The sequence below is a fragment of the Eurytemora carolleeae genome, unplaced genomic scaffold (genome assembly GCF_000591075.1).
Source record: "Eurytemora carolleeae unplaced genomic scaffold, Eaff_2.0 scaffold890, whole genome shotgun sequence".
Taxonomy (NCBI): domain Eukaryota; kingdom Metazoa; phylum Arthropoda; class Copepoda; order Calanoida; family Temoridae; genus Eurytemora; species Eurytemora carolleeae.
In genome coordinates, this window is record NW_019396777.1 from 49,435 (window position 1) to 69,614 (window position 20,180).

The following is a 20,180-nucleotide window of genomic DNA, read 5'->3' on the forward strand; positions in this document are numbered from 1 at the left end:
CTTATATTTTCTGCTTACATTTGAACATCTAGTCTAGAATTTTAAAAGTATTCAACCCATATCGTAATTAATATTGCAATCTAACTAGGTCCATGCTTATTTTAATGCTTAGGACGGTACAGGGTTACACACAAAGGAGACTTGATGGCAATCTGAAAGATATTCTTCTCATAGTAATTCATAATAATAATAGTTTATACAATATACATCACTTTACAAGGAACCAGAAATATAATAAGACGGAATAATTATTTATAGTGGTCTTTGAAGTGTCATCCTTACTGGGTCACCCTGTAAAATATGTCGACCTGTATGTGGAATATGATAAACATTCGAATTATTTAATCTTCGGAAAAAATAGGAAAGAAGCAAGTTTAAAAAAAATAAAAAATAATTGCTGATATTATTTTTTTTCTTATTGTACTGCTTGGCAAAATATTGAGAAAACCTGAAAATACATGTTACGTGACCATTGAAATATTAAATCTTTTTAATAATTAGATGGTTTATCAAGTTTCTTTTTAAAATGATGAAAACAACTTTTATAGAAATATCCATTTGTTCCAGTAACTAACAGTGCTAACAAACAAATACATTTTATTGAAATAGAACACATAATAATTAACAAGTTACTTTACATTGCTTTACGTTCATTCTGTAAATTTAATTCTGGGTTCTATATATACAAAGTCGAGTCTAGATACAGGGTGAATCAATTATCATTGGATCAATGAGTAAGAACTTCAGTGCTACAGGGTGTCCCGATAAACATGGGAATTAAGAGACGACTTGAAGGTCGTTTTCGATTATCGAATTGATTGTTTTAACTGGGATAGTCCAAAAAATTGTGTTCAAGTAACTAATGCCACGCAAAACAAAGACGATTAACACTCGTCAATTAATTCCCATGTTTATTGGGACATCCTATACATTGTACAAGGTGACTACAGAGCCCGTTCTCTCCATAATAATGTTTAAACAGTGTCCGTGTTGTTCACGTACTCTGGGGGACGATAGTTTGGCCGCTAGGTGTCTCACGCAAAATTCTTATCTGATAGATAGATAGTTCTTACGAGAGACATCTAGCGGCCAAACTATCGTCCCCCAAAGTACGTAAACAACACGACCACTGTTTAAACATTATTATGGAGAGAACGGGCTCAGTAGACTCTACACTCGGTGCATCAGGTTTTCAATGCCTTCTTCAAAGAAAAGGTTTTCGACAAATTCCTAGGCGGAAATTTAATTAGAAGGCTTTATCCATCTAAAAGATTGTATTTAAGGCGGGAGAATAGGGTTTGCATGTATTTGGACCTTAAAGTCATAAAAAGTAAACAATGATTTTACAAGACCAGTCCTACTACCCTGCCCGGGAGATTCCGACGATTTGTTTTGTTTTGATAATACTTCTACGTCACAGTGAAAGTGCAGTACACTTGCAATGCCTGACCGTAGATAACTAGAATGGCATTAGAATATGCTTATATATGTATTATTTCTTTGTACTGGATTTTTCCCCTATCTATACGTTCATTCATTTCTTTTGCCTATTTCTCAAACATTTTACGTCTCGACACAGTTTCAGTTTTTGTTAAAACAACCAAGAAAGCGTCCACATTCACAAGGAATAACTCCAAAGAGATGACTAAGATTCTAAGATATATGATTCACCCTGTAAAGTTTAGAGTAAAGATGCAGGTTATAGTTGAGTAGTAAACGAGGTTTAACGTTGTAATAAAGAATATCTGACAGCTGATTGACTAAAACCGGTTCTCTCCCCGGGGCGGTCAAGAAAACAAGGCAGAGCTGCTCTCCGCCACCCGCCTTAATTTCGGAACAGTTCCAGTCCAGAGCAGTCTAAGCTTCCGCCCTAAAAATGTGAGAGCTCTGATAGGCGACAGCTGACAGAGAAGTAGCGCGCAGCTTTTAACGTAGTCGAGGGCCCCCCAGGTTGGATGTCCTCCGTTGAGATAAAGGACATACGTGAATCCATCCTTACGCTTCCCCTTGATCGCGTAGTAGTACGGTAGGAAGGAATGTACCACAAATCCCCTGAAAATATTGAAGATACAGAGTGTCCCACGAAACATGATTGTAGTGGACGACTTGAAGGTCGTCTTTGATCTTTGAATAATTCAAGGCATTTATTCGTAAACTAAATAATAATACGTTTATTTTTGTTGTTAAAATTATAAATACAGGGGCTTTTGCAGGAATTTGTCCAGAAATGGGGGAGAGGTGTTTAATTTTTTTTCTTGAGCCCCCCCCCCTGAATATGCCTATGGATAAATACAAATAATACGTTAACATCAAAAGGAACTTTTAAAAGACTTCATGTGACCTGCTTAATCCACTTTTTTCGGGGACCACAATGTACAAACATTATTCCGACATGAAAGCTTGCTTATACTTTTTTAAGAATAAGTAATGGACGTAATCCGCTTCTTTATATATTCTTTATTATATAAAATATAGTAATTGATTGATAACTCATTATAATTATTTACCTATGCTCGTAGAAAGCTATCGCCTGTGAGTTGGTTGTGAGTACATGAAGATAAAGAGCTTTAACACTGTTATATGCTGTATCTGAGGTGAGATGAGAGATAAGGTTCTCTAGGAGAAGGCTTGCTATTCCTTGCTTTCGGAAATCCTCGCATACACCTGAACATTTATCAAATTACAAAATTAAAAGGTTGCTTGCTTTTATTGTTTTAAAGAACAATTGTGTGAGGGAGGGGTAAGACGTTTTCTAACACATTTTTAGAGAAGATTAACATCATCAGGTATATACGAAATATTATGAAGTTTAGGAGGAAATCTTGAGAACAATTGCTCCTGGCAGCAAGAATGTTTGCACATGCACACGTTACCAAAAAATATGATTAATATTCTAAATGTGTACGTTATGATTATGATGATGCCATAAAGACTTAAAAATCTAAAAGTAAAGACATTTTGCATGAAGACAAAACAGGTTCGGAAACAAAGTGCGAGGGTGAGGAAGATATTCGGGTGCGGAGTGCGGTCCCCCCTCGCTGTGTCGGATTCCTAAGAATGATGTTTCTAGATTGTGTGTACCAAGAGAAAGGATGTATCCCACTTTAGTTCCCTTCTTGAAGCAGGTTGCCAGGATACTCCTGTCCTCCTTGGCCAGGTGTCCCAGCTCTTTGGTCTCAGCAACTACTAATCCTATCATTCGTCCCTGCAATATCAACTTATTAATAAACCAGGCCGAAAAATTTTCTTCAACCCCCACCCCCCACCGAAAACAATAACTCATGAAAAGTTGCTTTTATATTACATACAGTCATAATCAGAAAGACCAGGAATTGATTGACAGTTAATCAGGTGACCTTACCCGTATTAATGTCTACCATGAACTAATATATATTTATTTATTAAACCTGTAGGGTAGCAGCAAGGGAGTAGAACCTAGGGTTGGATGTAATCTCCTGATACCAGGTATCTGGGTAGTCTATTGGAAACCAGCTCCGGCATAATATCTTTACTTGATCAATGTCTTGTGGACTTAGAAATCTAAAAAACAAATAAATAAATATTCGTGAAATGCAGAATTACGACTTGTTAAGATGATAAATATCAGACTTTCCATTGTTAGGTTAAAAGTAATAGTTAGTACGCTTTCTCGAGGTTATACAGAACTTGTTTTGTTTACATTCTACAGAAAACAAATATCATTTTGTAAACAATGTGTGTCACCATGTCCTGTTCAGCAACAAAGGGCCAATTATTTACAAACACATTTATGGTTTACAACAAAACTAGTCCAAAGCTATCCTACATTTGCAGGAGATTATATAAAAACAATAAAGACGACTTTCGATTTTAAATTTGATTTATATTAACCTGTTTAACAGCATGGATACACATAAACACAGAAGTCAAGAGAACCTGACAATTGAAAGCTTCTGTTTGATTACTTGTAAACTTATAGTTCGACACAAGCTTGTTAACAATCAAAACTAAAATAAAAAAGTAGTCTTCATTGCATTGATATAATCGCCTACCACTGTAATATATGTCATTGTAAAAGGTGAAGAACTCTATCTCCCCGCTCCTCTCCATGCTCTACCTGAGCTGTAGCTCCAAGCTGTTGATAAGAGGTACCCTGTGCTCCATCTGTTTCATGAGAGGTATCCGTTCTAAACACTGTATCTCAGATGATCTCCTTCCTTCTCCGCTCCAACTACAAACACCAAAAATAATCTTCTTATCAACTTTATTAGAAATATGTAAAAAATGTCCTAGTAGGACGTATTTCATTAATCACACATGTTTAAAAAAATCTAATTACCTGTGCTTTACTGGAGCGGTTTTACTCCAATATACAGACATTACGAAGAACTAGAAACAAACATGATCTCTTTCATTCATCCTACAATCCTCGAGTAGAACTTGTTTATTCTTACGTTCAGTAAATATCATAAGTGAGACCATACACCATTTTACACAGTTCAAGAATTATTCCTGGGTTATCCGTTTGTTTTGTTTGGGTTAAAACAGAATCAGCTGCTTCGTGGCTACCGCTAGTGCCTCCTTGACTGCTGTTTAGTGTTTGTCAATCTGAGAGAAAATATTGAACGCGGCAAGCGAACAAGATTCATATTTCTCCGGGTAGTGTCGACACCACAGGCCTAGGTTACACTCAGGCATTTCGGACAATACAATTCTTGTACACGTCTTTCTGTGATACTTGGAACGTTTATAGTTTTCATTTAAGTTAACAGTACTTGTTTTTCCATTTTATAAATATCTATATTTTGTCTCAAAATGTATGTACAGGGTGTCCCCACATCATATTAGATCATGTATAGCTCAAAATTGAGATTTTAGGGACTAATCAGAAAATTTAAAAACAATGAATCATTTTTAAAAAACATAAAAGGTTTTTATAAAAATTTTCTTACTAAGAACCCTAGGTTTCTCGAGTAATCTGTGCGTATTTTGGCGTAAAGGCTTGGAGATTATCTAATATGATATGGGACGCTCTGTATCATATGTGCATTTTTTGTAATTTGCATATTAGGAAATATTAGTTCCAATACTATCACTTGGTCCATTTCTAACACTCAATATCCCCTGCAGGCTGCATTTGTAATACATAATATAAGTTGTCTATCTCTGAAGTTATCATGTAAAAGCGATTAAGTAATATACAAACTATGAGATGAATCTTAATGTAGTTTCCACTAGAACATTTCCATTTCATAAATGAACAATTTTCTTCAATAAAAAATGTATTATTTTGTATATAGAATCAATTTCTCTTTATTTCAGATCTATGAAGTGAAAGAAAATGAACTGGCCATCTCTTACCACGGTATTATCCGTCCTATTCCTAGGATACATGGCTAATAGTCTATGGAGTATAGCTTCTCTCTATATTCCTCCGTCCTGTCCTGCCGGAGAGAAGAAATGTATTTCCAGTATTCTCACTGAATCCTCGGAACTATCTCTTATCATCTTTACAACAACTAAAGTAAGACCCTCGATGGGAAAGGATTTAAGCTTCTTGGAGAGCTTAGACGTTAAAGTAAGCGAGGAGAAACAAAAAACTGTTAATGTTAAGTTCCCTAAATCTGTAATAAACAATGGAACCATGTACATGTGTATCTTTGCTGTTCCAAAGCTAGGGAAGGTTGACAAGAGTAAATCTGACTGGTGGGAGAAGGAAATATACAACCCTGAGACGAGCTTTACTCAAACCAGGCTTACTCAGTACTCTATTCCAGTAGCGGAGACCTTTAACCTACTGGGAGAAGAAAATAAGAAAGAAGATTCTAAACCCACAGATAGATCTCGACCAGTGTCACATTTAAGATCCAAGATTGTGATAACAGTGATGTCGGATCAGGTTGTTATGGGTCCTGGCCAGGTACCTGGAGAAATAGGTCACACTATGAGCCTAACAAAAGACCGGAAGAAGTATCTACCAATCCTCTTTGTGGATGAGCTCACAATGCGTCTAAGAGACCTTAGGGTAGTCAACGCAACCGATACAAACTCAGATATAGAAATCATCTACAAGCCCATATCATTCGGGAAACTTAGATTGTTCCTCCAGTTCTCCGGAGCCCTAGGTTCTATGCACGGAATGGGGTTTACAGATAAAGATACGGACGAAGTAAAAGGAATATTTGCTGATACTAATCTGGTTCTGCTCCTTATTACTTTCGCAGTCTCAGCGGTTCATCTTCTCTTTGATTTCCTCGCGTTCAAGAGCGATGTTAGCTTTTGGCGAGAGAAGAAAACTGTTGAAGGATTAAGCAGGAAAACTATTCTATGGAGAGCGTTCAGTCAAACCGTTATTTTCTTCTATTTGATGGACGAGGAAACTTCTCTGCTAGTTCTTATACCAGGTGAACATTGAATGTTTTATACACATTTCATGTCAATCAAAATTAGGTGTTATTTGATGGGCCTAATTTTCATTTGATACCATCTTAGTTGCTTCTATTATTATTTAATGCTATTTATTTCTAGCTGGAGTTGGAGCCCTGATAGAGATCTGGAAAGTAACAAAAGCTTTACATATTGAGTTCTCCTTCCGAAGTGGATTTACCTATGGTTCGGATACGGCAGGCGAAGCAAACACAGCACAACTGGATCAAACTGCGATGAAGTATCTAAGCTGGGTTCTCTACCCTCTTTGTTTAGGTTTGAAAATAAAAATTTTAACATTTGCAAAAAAATGTTTTCATCCATTTAAAAAATTTACATTTTGGGCTTTTAAAGCGGCTCGCATCCTTCGAAAAATTAAGTTTTACAACTTTTGTTGTTTGTTCTGATTCCAAATCAGAAGATATACCCCTGAACAGTTGCTAAAATGATTCATTAATGTACCATTGTTTCTATCTTTCAGGCCTATATAATCTTTCAGACCAAAAATTTTACATAATTTTTAAAAAGTTCACTTCTTACGAATAAGATTTCAAGTTCTGAAGAACTCGTCGATTTTTGTGGAGCAACGTGAAGCAACTATTCTGAAATGTTGACACACTACACACAGACCTTTTTTATTTATTTATTTAAACTAGTTGTTATTTACAGGAGGTGCCGTGTACAGTTTGATCTACACCCCGCACAAGTCCTGGTACAGCTGGACAATACAGACCACGGTTAACGGTGTTTACGCGTTCGGATTCCTCTTCATGCTTCCTCAACTTTTCCTCAATTATAAACTCAAATCCGTGGCTCATCTACCCTGGTAATTATTGTTTAAAAAATATTTTTAAAATTAAATTTTTAATTTAGCCCTGTAAGCTGATGAAATATTCACATTCAGGCGTGCATTTATGTACAAAGCGTTTAACACGTTTATCGACGATCTCTTTGCGTTTATCATCACAATGCCGACCGCACACAGGGTTGCATGCTTCAGGTCAGATTCAAAATAGATGAATATTTTTATATTTACTTGATATTATCAATCTTATCCCATTACTGTTAATAAACTTAAATTAAGATATTTTTCCTTTTTTCAGAGACGACATCGTGTTTTTAATCTATCTTTACCAGCGATATCTGTACCCTGTAGATCCAACTAGGATAGATACCAGGTACATAAATTTTCAACAGCTTCACGTAAAAAAGGGAGAGGTTAGAGGTGTTATTTTCTCGATAAATCATTTTTCTCCCCCCCCCCTTTTTTTCAAATCATTTTATTCTCAAGAAATAATATATAGAAACCAATAAATGTTTGGGTATTAAGAACCAAAAAGATTAAAAAATTGCCTTTTGATGTCCAATCTTTCATTTTTCCCCCCCAAATCAGGAAAAATCATTTCACTAGAGGGGGGGGGGTGAAAGGAAAAGTTTATAATTTCCTTCTTACACATTCGGATTGAGATGGAAATCGGGGAAAAAAAATCAGACCGATATAAAATATGAATCAGAATAAGAGACCTATGTAATGATGATGTATCTTTCGACCTACGCAAATCCGCTTTACTCCACTTCTGACCTACGCGTACGCCAAATCCACTGTACTACACATCCGACCTACTAGCACGTGGTTTTACAGCTGCTAGATGGACTTGTGGCAGCAGCGCCCGGCCCCCTTAGCCTGTCCTTGCCGCGGCACTCGGCCCCCTAGCCGCAGCGCTCGGCCCAGAAATTGTCTGAACCTAACCTAATGCTCAAATAATACAAAAATAAACAGCAGACGTAGGTTCGATATTGCAGTAGACCGGAAAGTTAGTAGTTTTAGAATTTCAGTAGGGGGATGTTGCGTATAGACGATGTAACATTACCTTCTGTAAGACCTAAAATATTAACACTAACTAGACCAATCAAATTTTATTGTTTTATTAAATAATTGTTAATAAATTATTATTCTAGTGTAATGATGGACGAAGCTCCCGCTGAAAAGATCGGAGTCAAGCAGAAGGATGATTAGTAAGTGGATCCTAAGAGCTTAAGTCCTTGGTCGGGAGACTAAGCTTTGCATTTGGTTAAAAAGAAATCCACAAACAATTCAATTCTATTCAAATTATAAAAATAAACCTAATAGTAATAACAAACAAAAGAATTTGGTTGATCGGATCTCAAGTTTTACCGCTCCCCATTAATCTTTAAAATGTTTTATTTTCATTACATTCCGAACAAAATCAATGATTGTGAACGCCATTGTAATTTAGAAGATATAATGAAGTAAAGATAATATAATATATGTATCCTTCAATTTGTAAAGAACAAAAACAAAAAGGAAGTAAATTGGAGAAAATCTCTATTCATCCAAGGATTAAAATTAACAATTATGTAATTACAAAATCACTATTTTTAAGACAATTGTAAATACTGTTCAACCCCTTCGTTCAAATTGCAAGGCATGTAAAGCAATGTAAGCAATGGCGTATTTAAACCCGAATTAGACATTTATGTTTCCAGTACAAAATATGAATAAATGTAGAGTTGTACCAAGAATTCTGTTTTCAATCTAGATTCACATTTTGTTGAAGCATTTTTTTTATTTTTGTTTGATTTTTAATTATTTTCAGATTTTAAGTTTTTAGAATGAACTTCATGATTTTCATTAATTCAAATTTTTACTGCCTGTAATTCATGAGAATTTGAGAAAAAAAGGAAATATTTTAGTTGTTATATCTTAGATAAAATGATTTTTCCCGTTATATCTCGCATTCTTTTACAACGAAATCAATATATTCCTGTTTTTAGAAATATATTTGCATCCATAAATTTTGAAGTAAATAACAGATTTATTAGTACGCCGACTAATAAACAAATACGGACTTATATTTCTGTCCCGAACGGACTAATGGGATATATTGACCAGAAACTTTCCGGGTTCGGAGAAAATTCTCCTAATTTTCAAGTTGAGCAAGGATTAAAAAGAGCCAGAGAGGAACTTCTAAACTGTTTGGCGGACGAGGCGGAGCTGAAAGCAATGCTTGAAGAAAATATTGATCCGGAGATGAGTGAACTTGCTCGGAAAGATCTGGAGAATCTTGAAAAAAAATCAAAAAATATTATTGCTCAGCTAATAGATTTAATTGTTCCCAAACCCGAGTATGATGCGGAGAATGCTGTTTTGGAGGTGAACTTTTTATTAGATATATATGCTACAAATTTTCAACTTTACTGAAAGTAATTCTTTTCGATAAAACATGTTATAAGATTTGTCCAGTTTTATCCCAGTCATGTTCTTTTCGTCACCAGTCATTTTCTTTAAAAGCTGAAACTAAATAAAGTTGATTGTTAGTCTAAATAAAGGCAACAATTAATTCTCATAAATGTCTATATTCAAGATAAAGAGTATTATTTAAATAGTTTATGGCATTATGATTTTGTGTTAATATCTTAATTTACAGGATTGATAAATATCTTTCTTATCCAGGTTGTACCTGGAGCAGGAGGGTTGGAAGCCAGTATGTTTGCGGAGGAGATATTTAATCTATATATGGCGTATGTAAGAGAGCTAGGTTACAGTGCCGAGGTTACCGAGCTATCCCGGAGTGTTGTTGGTAAACAATCCAAGTTCTCATCCTCGACTGGAATAACGAAAGGTTCGGCTGTAATCTCCGGAGTCAATGTGTTCGGTCAGCTAAAATTCGAGTCCGGAGTTCATAGGTTTGTATTAACTCGAACCTTTAAATCATTAAAGTTACGGTAATTTGCCATTTCACGGCTACCTATGTTGGATGGGCCGACTTCTGTCTCCGATATACCGGATAAGAGCTGAAGAAACAGGGATATTTAGAGATATAGAAAGAGAAACAGGGATATTTAAAGAGATGAATGGGAACAGGGATCTATTTAGAGATATACATAGAGAAACAGGGATATTTAAAGAGATGAAAGGGAACAGAAATATTTAGAGATATAGAGAGAGAAACAGGGATATTTAAAGAGATGAAATGGAACAGGGATATTTAGAAATAAATTGAGAGAAACAGGGATATTAAAAGAGATGAAAGAGAACAGCGATCTATTTAGAGATATAGAGAGAGAAAAATGGATATTTAGAGAGATAAGAGGGAATTACAGAGATATTTAGAGATATATAGAGAGAAATAGGGATATTAAAAGAGATGAAAGGGAACAGGGATCAATTTAAAGATATAGAGAGAGAAACAGGGATATTTAGAGAGATATGAGGGAATTACAGGGATATTTAGAGATATATGGAAGGAAACAGGGATATTTAGAAATATATAGAGAGAAATAGGGATATTAAGAGATGAAAGGGAACAGGGATATTTAGAGATATAAATATTGAGAAACAGGGATATTAAAAGAGATGAAAGGGAACAGGGATATTAAGAGATATAAATATTGAGAAACAGGGATATTAAAAGAGATGAAAGGAAACAGGGATATTAAGAGATATAAATATTGAGAAACAGGGATATTAAAAGAGATGAAAGGAAACAGGGATATTTATAGATAAATAGAGAGAATGAGGGATATTTAGAGATATATAGAGGGACAAGCAGGGATTTTCAAATCATCTGTTACCCCCCATATGCCCCACCCACCACAATCGAAAGTGTATGATGTGTATGAAAGACAAAATCAGTTGTTCCCCCCCCCCCCGCCCCCTCATACTAAGCGACTCCGACCCCGCACTAAACCAGGTAGCCGTAATATGGTACTTTACCAAAGTTACTTATTATTTTTTCCTCCTTAGAAAATGTATCCTAACTATGGTAGGAAGTTACAAGTTTAAAAGGTGTTTCACTGTATTTTAGCTTTGGTGGAAAAAGTATCAAAAATAGGTTACATAAAACCTGAGACAAAGTTCTATTTCATTTTTCTTAAAAACGCCCCGGAAATGTTTTTTTTTAAAAAATAATTTTCATATTTATATCAGAGTTCAACGTGTCCCAGTAACCGGAAATAAATCTGACCGACTCCAAACCTCAACCTGCAGTGTAGCTTTCCTTCCCCAGCCCCGAGAGTTAAAGATAGAGTTGGCTGACTCCGATATTAAGTTTGAGTACATGAGATCAAGTGGAGCAGGAGGACAGAGTGTTAATACTACAGATAGTGCTTGTAGGCTCACACATTTTCCTTCAGGTTAGAACAGGAAAATTAAAAGGAATCCTGCACATGAATCTCATTGCTTCCGAAAACAGAGGGAGATAAAACACACAAATTTTGTTTTATTGTCTGTAACGAGTCAAGTCTTCAATTGCCCATTTTTGACCTGCTTTTTATAAATTTTAGTTTCGTAGTGCATTAATGCTCTTCATTGTTAATGTAGATTATTGATTATCAATTATATATTAAGTATAAATGTATAAATTATTACAATATTAGTATGTTTACTATAGATACAATATTGTTATAATTCTATCTAAAAATTATTCAAACACTTGGATTTTTCTCCTTTTCAATTCACTTCTCCAGCTTAGTTTTTAAATTAAGGAAGGCCGAAAAATCCCCCCCCTCTCTTTTTTTTCCCTTATTACACCCTTAAAAGTTTTACAAATTGAGATTTCTAATAGTTGTAACTTGTATGCAGGTGTAGTTGTGGAGTGTCAGGAAGAGAGATCTCAAATGAAGAACAAGCAGAAGGCGTTGATCAAGCTGAAGAGGATTCTCTACACCAGGGAGTTCAACGAGATCCAGGAGAAGGTCTCTAAGTCCAGAAAACTACAGATTGGAAACATGAACAGGAAAACATCATCATTGTTGTTAACTTTAATCTAAAACAGTTTTTAAGAAATCAAGTCGATCAAAGATATATAATATATCCTGAATCAAAGATATATATCCTGAATGCCACATTTTTACAGCTCAAGCCGGATTTCAAAGGATTGAAGGCTGACTTTGATTATTAATTTTATTATTATTACTAAGCAACATTGATAATCAGCTAAAAAAGCACAGTAGACGGATAATGTGTAAACCACAAAAATATTCTTCTATTTCGTGTTCGTATTCTTTGACAAATATATTTTCCCCACCGAATGATTGTTTTTGTAGAAATGAGAAGATCAGAACCTACAACTTTAACAGACATATGCTCACGGATCATAGACTTGGAGAATCTAGGGTTGTTCCCAACATTGTCTCATACCTCTCCGGAGGTTACGGGTTCAGTATTCTTACTGAGTTTAAAGAATCCCTGGAGAAACTAGATATAGGAGATAAATTTGAAGAAATTATTCGACCCTTCTCCTCCTCATAGCATTCTTCTTTGCAGAGACATGTTGGACGGGTTGGATGTGTTTGAGTGCTCCGAGGTTGGGGACAGTGTAGTTGAATATCTATCCCGAAGAGAACCTGTCTCTTCTAAACAGGTCTCTACATGGCTAAGGTTGGAATTCAATTGTATTATTATTAAAATTAACAATAAAGACAAAACTGAGATACCTCGTAAGGTCTTCTACCTTTTTTGTTTTTAATATTTTGTTTCTTGAAATTTTCTAGAACCCCGCCAAAGCTTACAGTGGTACGAGTTAATACATGGAAAACTACTTTGTCCGCTGTTCAGTGTCGGATAGAAGACCATCTTCAAAAGGTTGGTTTTCAATTTGATTTTTAAAGCACAAGAGCATTGTCAAAAAGTTAATTTTAATTAGATTGTTAGGATGCAGGAGGTCTGCATAGTGCATTGTGTATAAAGTTGGTTTCAATTTGTTGTTGAAATCGAAGAGCAGCTTAAGATCAATTTCAATATTTTTTTGTTAGAAAACAAGATTATATTCAGAAGATTAACTTCAATTTGGTTTCATAAGTTTGGTTTTTATTTGTTCGTTATGAATACAAGATTATGTTTTGAAGGTTGGTTTTAGTTCGGTTTCATAAGTTTGGTTTTTATTTAGTTGTTAAAATACAAGAGCATCTAATAAAGGTGGGTTTCAGTTTAGTTTCATATTTTTGATTTTTATTTGGTTGTTAAAATGCTAGAGCATCTTAAGAAAATTAGTTTCAATTTGGTTGTCAGAATATAAGAGGATTTTTACCAGGTTGGTTTTAATTTGGTTATTAGGATAGAAGATCATAATTAGAAAGTTGATATAATTTGGTTATTAGGATACAAGATCATAATCAAGAGGATGGATTTAATTTGATTTGTTAGATTAGAATAAAAGAGCATAAGGATGGATTTATTTTGGTCGTTAGAATACCAAAATCTTCCTTACTGGATTTTGGTTGTGAGAATACAAGAGCATTTTCAGAATGTTTTTTTATATTGGTTTAAATACATGAGAATGTAGATGCCAAAAAATTATGGGATGACTTTAGTTTTGTTTTTTTGGAAAACAGAGAATTCACAAAAAAACATGTTTAAACTTTCCTAATCATACTTATTTTACGTAAGTTTACCATTTCCGAATCTAATAAACATACATTAGAGCGTTATTTAGACAGGTCAAAAGTGTTCAGTTTCACGATTTGGAGATTCCAACGAGGTTTTACTGCTTCAGTGTTCGGAGGAGAACAAAGGACAGGTGATTAACATTTTTTCTTGAATTTTATCGATTCATTAGAACCAGCAAGATGGTAAATCAATTATTGAAATATAATTTTTCTAAGAAATTTGAAATAAAATGTCAAAACTAATGAAACTTTCAACTTTTGCAATTATTATTTAAGATTTTTGTTAGCTTTATCTTATCTTATCTGTCTAAACTCTTCAACTTTAAGAATAAGATAATTTACTGTGATGCATGCTAGATTGAACCTGGAGAAGAAGAGGTAGTGGTTGATCAACAGTGTGGACTAGCTGTGCTCAGGGGTGCAGATCTATTTACCCCTGGGATACTGACATTGAGTTATGCCGCACAAAAGTCCTCACAGGTCAGTTGGTAAATGACCGGCCGGGGAGAGGGGGGGAATTTGTTATTTTTCCTCGAAAATTCGTTCAAATTCTTTAGTGCTCAATGCTACTGTTCAGGGTTCATTTATTTTGACGTGGATTCTGATCGCTGGCTAAAAAATAGGCCTAGAATTACACAAATTAGATCTAAATGCTTAACATTTTATTTTTAACTGAAGCTTAACTGAACATTTTGGCAAGAAAAGAAGTGCTGCACAGAACCATGAAATTTAGAAAGAGAAACAAGTGAGAACAAAATTCTGTACATAAAACGGACTAACTGATTTAAAGAGGGGAGGGGGGTAACATAATTATTTTTCGTGTCTCACTTAATCTTTTAGGTTTCTGTATGGGCTGATCTCGAGCATAAATGTACTCAAGGATCTAGTAAAAAGTATGATGGAAAGAAGGTGTTTGTCGGGAATGGAATTCTTCAAGTTAGTAGAGATGAAGTGTTTAAAGAGAATCAAAGAGGGATTGGAGTTCTCATCAATCAAAGGAAATGCTAGTTAAAACTTTGATCAGAAATTGACCACATGATAATCACTGAGAAATGCAAAGATACGAAAAAGTTGAGAAAGTGTTTTACGGTTTTTGGATCATTATTTTTATGAAAAATATATAAATAAAGAATATTTCCCTCAGAACTTTGCATCAAGAAAGATGTCCTTAAAGACTTTTAAATCTTTACCAGATTCGTTTTAAAAAAAACAATTTTTGATTATCCTTAACACTTGAAATTACAATTTCTTAAAATTTCATATTGGCGATACTGGGTTTTGTAAAGCAGAAACTGAAATTTTTTTACTTTAAATCTGTCTAGTGTTAATCTAGGATTGTGTTAAGAGTATTTAACTGCCCTAGCCTGGATGAATCAAAGTTTAACGGAGAAATCTATCTACAAAACCTTCCCTCTATACTAGCTGTAGAGCTACTAAACCCTGAACCTGGAGAAAGAATTCTAGATATGTGTGCGGCTCCGGGGGGTAAAACATTACACATCGCCACAAGGTTGGTTGCAACTCAAGATTAATCCAAGTGGGTTTGTTTACATTTTCTGTGACGTATTAGGACAGGTCAGGCGATAGTAATATTGTAAATAAAAACAAAATTTGTAATAAAGGCAAGGAAGGAGGGTTGGATCTGAGCTGAAAACTTTAGAATGGTGGATAACAGGATTACCGCTTAATCCACTCTTTTTCTTAATCTGCAGATTAAATATTGCTTGTTCTCCACTCATTTTTAATCTCCAGATTAATTATCCGATCAGGATTAAGGATATCCCATTCAATAGTTCCCATCTCTGGATATTTACTGTTCTTAGATTACAAAACATCTAGTTCCAGAGCTGTTCTACATGTCATTGATATCTTCGAATTTCCATTCCAAATAGAAACACTAGGATGGCCATTTTAGGTATTAATGTCTGGTATTCAAAAGTCACGAAGTCAGCACTTAATCCTGAAACAATTGAGTTTAATAAGTTAAATTAATAAGGTTTTATGATATCGATGCTGGATCAGATGTTTCGTGGAACAATCAGAGCTGAAAACTTTAGAATGAAATATCCAGATATCCCGTCGGATAATTAATCTCAAGATTAAAGTCATGAGGTAAACAAGCAATATTTTATCTCGGAATTAAGAAAAAGAGTGGATTAAGCCTTAGTCCTGATATCCACCATTCTAAAGTTTTCAGCTCTGATGAACAATCTCAGATGAACGATGGCTGGGAGACCTATGCCCCTAATACTACAGAAGAAATTCTGCGCCTATACTTTTTTTCGAAATTTATAATCAAAAAAACAAATTGAAAATTTATCACTGACTAATTCATTTCTGGTTTAAAATATACAGTTTCATATCCTTCTTAATTCTTGTTGTGTATAGGTCAAGTTGAGACAATATATCTATAACTATCTGATCTGTTTAAAACTATTTCTCGTTCATCGTAATTATGAGATATAAGATAAAAGGCTGTGGATTGGGTTCAAGAATTACTTTGACAATCCCATCTAGTGAATCTAGAGGACGAGGATTAAGACAAAGTAAAATCAATTCGGAAATTCTATTCAGGATGAAGGATTCAGGAGAAATTATTGCTTTTGATAAATCATTAAAGAAGATAAATCAAATCTTGATGAACGCAGAGAAACACGGGTTCAGTAATATCAAGGCCTTCGTGCAGAACGGAATTCAGGTGAGAGATAAATGGAGAAAAAAAATTTAATTCGATTTTATTTCTAATTTAGAATTGTTTTTAGAGTATAAAAGATGCTACAAGCCGGAAAGAAGAACTGAATGAAAATGAAAATCTAAAACTTGAACTTGATCCTTCTGAATCTCCTCCTTATCATCCGGAAACCTTTGACAGAGTTCTGCTGGATGCTCCATGCAGTGCATTGGGTCAGCGCCCTCAGTTTTTCAACAAGATCAGATTAAAGGAGTTCAAGTCCTTCTCTAAAGTTCAAAAGAAACTGGTCAGCTCCGCTGTATCTCATCTGAAACCTGGTGGAGTTCTCGTTTACTCCACCTGTACTCTGGCACAGGAGGAGAACGAGGGTCTTGTAGAGTGGGCGGAGCAAACCTTTTCTCAGATTAAACCCGTCATAATAGATTTAGAAAATAACAAAAACTATTTAAGGTTTGGACATCCAAATAACGACCAACCCGTGCATAATGATACAATTGGATTTTTTATTGCTAAATTTATGAAAATATTGTGATCTTTTAATAAAAGTTTTAATAATTTCATTGTTTCTCTTTTTCATATTTATTTGTTTCATTTGGTTTTAATGATTAGCGTTGTATTAGTATTTCTAGTTAAGTACATAAGTAATTTTGCTTTCGATTAAGTCGAGGATACATCGGATACATTATCGAATGTATTGAGTCGCTCTAACTTCTTCGAAAGGATAATGAAGATACCTTGACGGGTATGCGTGTTAGAGCTGTCACCTAGGGGGAAGGGGGTGGGGGTAATTGGGATATGCGTGTTTGTTAAAGCTGTCACCTGGGAGGAAGGGGGCCGGAGTAGTTGTATACAGAGCGTCCCATATATCATTATCTCCAATCTTTAACACCTAAATACGCACATAATACTCTAAAAATCTAGCATTTTCTGTCAAAAAAAAAATTCTATTAACCTTATTAAATTTTTCAAAATTATTCATTCTTAAATTTTCTGATTCGTCCCCCAAATACTAATTTAGACCCATTGACGCGGTGTAATTTGATGTGGGACATCCTGTACTATGTAAAATTAAATGCTTCACTATTATGCGTTCTTTAACAGTCATTGATGTAATTACGATCTTAGTTTATGCTGAACTGAACTAATTTCCGAAGCCTTACACTAGTTGATTCTTTCAACTACCCTGCTTCCATTTGCTGCCAGGGCATCTGTGTGTATGCACATTCAAAATTGTGTTGCGTTTTCTGCAACTGGCGTTCTAAAGCCAGCAATTACGATCTTAGTTTATGCTGAACTGAACTAATTTCCGAAGCCTTACACTAGTTGATTCTTGAGAGTTAAAAAATTATTCCTTAAAAAATTAAATCCCTGTCAACTCGTAGATCAATCCTTATGTTGTTAATCAAACGCTACCCGATATCTCGACCTTATAAAGACGACAACCCGAATATTTTCTTTCGCGCAAATGCCGCGTTGATTCGTGATTTAATAATTTTTGTTGTATTCGTAAACTTGATTTTCAATTACAGAAAGAAAAAGATTTAAGACTCCAGTAATAATGTGTATAGAAATAAACGTTTATCAATCAATCAATACAGAAAGAAAGATTCAAAGAATATACTCACAATGAACTAAAATATAAATTTTAAAGAAGGGTCCGTCCTAATTTTTTGACCCCCATCCTATACATTTTGTACATGACCACTTAATTTTAGTAAAATTATTATTATTTTTTATCATATTCGGGTTAGGTTAGGTTAAGACAATTTCTGGGCCAAGTGCTGCGGTTAGGACAGGATAGGGAGCCGAGCGCCGCGTCTAGGACAGACTAGGGGGCCGAGCGCCACGTCTAGGACAGGCTAGGGGGCCGGGCTTTAAAGCTCCCTCAGTAGATTTATCAGATTTGGTATTGATAACAAAACTGGTTTATACATGATCAACATAACTACTCTATAAAGTATCTGTAAGTTAAATAATCAATCATGCAGCCTTTCGATGAGATTTGAATAGGAAAAAAAAACGAATGTAGAAGTTAATATCTAACATATAAAACTGTGTGGTTACGATGCAGAACACTAGGGGGCTCAAAAGAATAATCACTGGGAGTGCAGTCTAGCTTCTAGATACAGTTAATCTAGGACAATCTAATACTTCATGAACAAGAGCACTGCAAATCAGTGGCTTTGTTAAACACTGTCTGGAGAGTAGCAGCCTAAGATCTTCTGTAACAAAAATTTGTATACAATACAAAACGACAAGATCTTTTCTGGTCCACTTAAATCCATACTTCAGCAGTGAATCTATCTAACAGGCTGTCAGAGATGAACCTGAGGAACAGTCTGTTTGTCTATGTCTACAGGAGGATTAAGTACAAAGAACACAAGGTCACTTTTACTTAGTCCCTTTCCCCTAATTCAATATAGCGGTAAGACAACCAAACAGAAACTTATTTATCAGGCAGGGACTTTCCCTTAGGATATCCCTAGATATGACGTTAATCTTAGGAGGTTGGAATTCAGACTATTCTTTAGCAAGTACAAAGATTTCAATTCCCATCCTGTCTTCTAATATTTCTTCTAATTTGCCAACCTGTACCCTATTATTCTAATAATCATCAGTATTCTGAGATTTTGAGATCAGTTATGGTGGTAGATTTAGCTCTCAAGTCTCTCAATGCTATTGAATAGTTCAGTAAATGTTAAAATAGTCCCTTTTTCATTTTCATTTAGTTCTGAGGTCTCAGTAAAGGAACTTGGCTCAAGAGTCAAGATCTTAAATGTCCTTTAATTGAAGACCTATAAATTCTTCACTTAGATTCAGCTATCTGACGTAAATTGCAGTAATGCGCATGGTTAAGGAGTAACAAAGTTCAAAGCATATTCTTTTCAAGCTAGGATATGACGAAACAGAGCACCTTAATAAAAGATCATCAATGACTGTAAACAATGAATGATACTTAATCATAAATTGATCAATCCAATCTTCTTCTTTAGTAAATTGTGATCCAAATAGTTTAACTTGATACAGGGCATCATTATAATCCTGTTCAATGTTTTCAAGTGGTTTAAACCCACAAAATGGAGGATTTAATTCGCAAGAGATCTTAGTACAGCTTGCTAAGACTATCTCTGTTCATCATTTAGTTAATTTAGTCTTAAGCCTTCTAATAATCAGAATTTATGTTCTTCCAAAGGAACAATCAATGTTCTTAGTCATTCCTTTGAAGTTTTTGTTATCAATGTGGCACATTGAAGGATAATAGCTTACCGAGGTTTCATTGTTGGTTTGGATTTTCGGACCAATGACTCTAATTCTCTGTTAAGTTGTTTGATACCAAAGATCAATAAAAATATTAAATGGGAGTCATGTTTTATTAAACTTTTTTCATAGTAAAAGATAATGAAGCAAAAGATTTTTTTGACTAAAAATAACGATTTGATAAATGTCATGTTTCGTGGGGCGCCCTGTACTTTAAAAAAAAATATATTAATATTAATAATACTATTTTGTATTATTTTAGGGTTAGATTACAAAAAATCCTAAATTAGTAAATTACCATATAATGAGTAATTTTCTAGGGAACGATTTTGTACATAGATCTCATATGTAACACATGGATATAATTGGTCATTTGGCCACAGCGCCTGACCTCCTAGCTCATCCTTATCATCCG

At 34.7% G+C, this 20,180-nt stretch overlaps 4 protein-coding genes across 6 annotated transcripts; 3 read left to right on the forward strand and 1 right to left on the reverse strand.

Moving 5' to 3' along the window:
- Positions 1 to 580: 580 nt before the first annotated feature.
- LOC111708584 (N-alpha-acetyltransferase 60) lies at positions 581 to 4,604 on the reverse strand. 3 transcript variants are annotated; one of them, XR_002766691.1, is made up of 7 exons: positions 4,319 to 4,604; positions 4,097 to 4,210; positions 3,408 to 3,540; positions 3,082 to 3,205; positions 2,508 to 2,664; positions 1,672 to 2,052; positions 581 to 696 (listed from the first exon to the last, which is right to left on the reverse strand). XR_002766691.1 is itself a non-coding variant. In XM_023482001.1 (6 exons), the coding sequence occupies exons 1-6, from the start codon at positions 4,357 to 4,359 to the stop codon at positions 1,788 to 1,790; spliced, it is 834 nt and encodes a 277-aa protein (XP_023337769.1). In that variant the 5' UTR covers positions 4,360 to 4,604; the 3' UTR covers positions 1,290 to 1,787. The 3 variants fall into 3 exon arrangements, 1 of the variants encoding a protein (XP_023337769.1); XR_002766692.1 differs by having other exon boundaries at positions 581 to 749; XM_023482001.1 differs by lacking the exon at positions 581 to 696 and having other exon boundaries at positions 1,290 to 2,052.
- Positions 4,605 to 5,281: 677 nt separating this feature from the next.
- On the forward strand, positions 5,282 to 9,024 carry LOC111708581 (cleft lip and palate transmembrane protein 1-like protein). Its single transcript, XM_023481999.1, has 6 exons — positions 5,282 to 6,383; positions 6,508 to 6,681; positions 7,075 to 7,231; positions 7,310 to 7,405; positions 7,509 to 7,583; positions 8,365 to 9,024. The coding sequence occupies exons 1-6, from the start codon at positions 5,321 to 5,323 to the stop codon at positions 8,420 to 8,422; spliced, it is 1,623 nt and encodes a 540-aa protein (XP_023337767.1). The 5' UTR covers positions 5,282 to 5,320; the 3' UTR covers positions 8,423 to 9,024.
- Positions 9,025 to 9,080: 56 nt separating this feature from the next.
- LOC111708588 (peptide chain release factor 1) lies at positions 9,081 to 12,695 on the forward strand. Its single transcript, XM_023482006.1, has 5 exons — positions 9,081 to 9,580; positions 9,881 to 10,113; positions 11,357 to 11,562; positions 12,011 to 12,164; positions 12,475 to 12,695. Exons 1-5 carry the CDS (start codon positions 9,140 to 9,142, stop codon positions 12,677 to 12,679), a joined length of 1,239 nt encoding a protein of 412 aa, XP_023337774.1. The 5' UTR covers positions 9,081 to 9,139; the 3' UTR covers positions 12,680 to 12,695.
- On the forward strand, positions 12,675 to 17,067 carry LOC111708587 (putative methyltransferase NSUN6). The gene is made up of 8 exons (XM_023482005.1): positions 12,675 to 12,808; positions 12,922 to 13,012; positions 13,863 to 13,946; positions 14,173 to 14,295; positions 14,656 to 14,813; positions 15,161 to 15,325; positions 16,390 to 16,513; positions 16,578 to 17,067. The coding sequence occupies exons 1-8, from the start codon at positions 12,699 to 12,701 to the stop codon at positions 17,037 to 17,039; spliced, it is 1,317 nt and encodes a 438-aa protein (XP_023337773.1). The 5' UTR covers positions 12,675 to 12,698; the 3' UTR covers positions 17,040 to 17,067.
- The last annotated feature ends 3,113 nt before the right edge of the window (positions 17,068 to 20,180 follow it).

Excerpts from the sequence above, each read along its gene's own strand:
- LOC111708588 (XM_023482006.1), top strand. The coding sequence starts at position 9,140 with ATGATTTTTCCCGTTATATCTCGCATTCTTTTACAACGAAATCAATAT. Across the intron at positions 9,581-9,880 it reads CGGAGAATGCTGTTTTGGAG|GTTGTACCTGGAGCAGGAGG; the intron begins GTGAACTTTTTA and ends TTTCTTATCCAG. Across the intron at positions 11,563-12,010 it reads GCTCACACATTTTCCTTCAG|GTGTAGTTGTGGAGTGTCAG; the intron begins GTTAGAACAGGA and ends ACTTGTATGCAG.
- LOC111708584 (XM_023482001.1), bottom strand. The coding sequence starts at position 4,359 with ATGTCTGTATATTGGAGTAAAACCGCTCCAGTAAAGCACAG. Across the intron at positions 3,541-4,096 it reads AGCTTGGAGCTACAGCTCAG|ATTTCTAAGTCCACAAGACA; the intron begins GTAGAGCATGGA and ends TTTGTTTTTTAG. Across the intron at positions 3,206-3,407 it reads CCCTTGCTGCTACCCTACAG|GGACGAATGATAGGATTAGT; the intron begins GTTTAATAAATA and ends TTGATATTGCAG.
- LOC111708587 (XM_023482005.1), top strand. The coding sequence starts at position 12,699 with ATGTTGGACGGGTTGGATGTGTTTGAGTGCTCCGAGGTTGGGGACAGT. Across the intron at positions 12,809-12,921 it reads CAGGTCTCTACATGGCTAAG|AACCCCGCCAAAGCTTACAG; the intron begins GTTGGAATTCAA and ends GAAATTTTCTAG. Across the intron at positions 13,013-13,862 it reads TAGAAGACCATCTTCAAAAG|ACAGGTCAAAAGTGTTCAGT; the intron begins GTTGGTTTTCAA and ends AGCGTTATTTAG.
- LOC111708581 (XM_023481999.1), top strand. The coding sequence starts at position 5,321 with ATGAACTGGCCATCTCTTACCACGGTATTATCCGTCCTATTCCTAGGA. Across the intron at positions 6,384-6,507 it reads TCTGCTAGTTCTTATACCAG|CTGGAGTTGGAGCCCTGATA; the intron begins GTGAACATTGAA and ends ATTTATTTCTAG. Across the intron at positions 7,232-7,309 it reads TCCGTGGCTCATCTACCCTG|GCGTGCATTTATGTACAAAG; the intron begins GTAATTATTGTT and ends ATTCACATTCAG.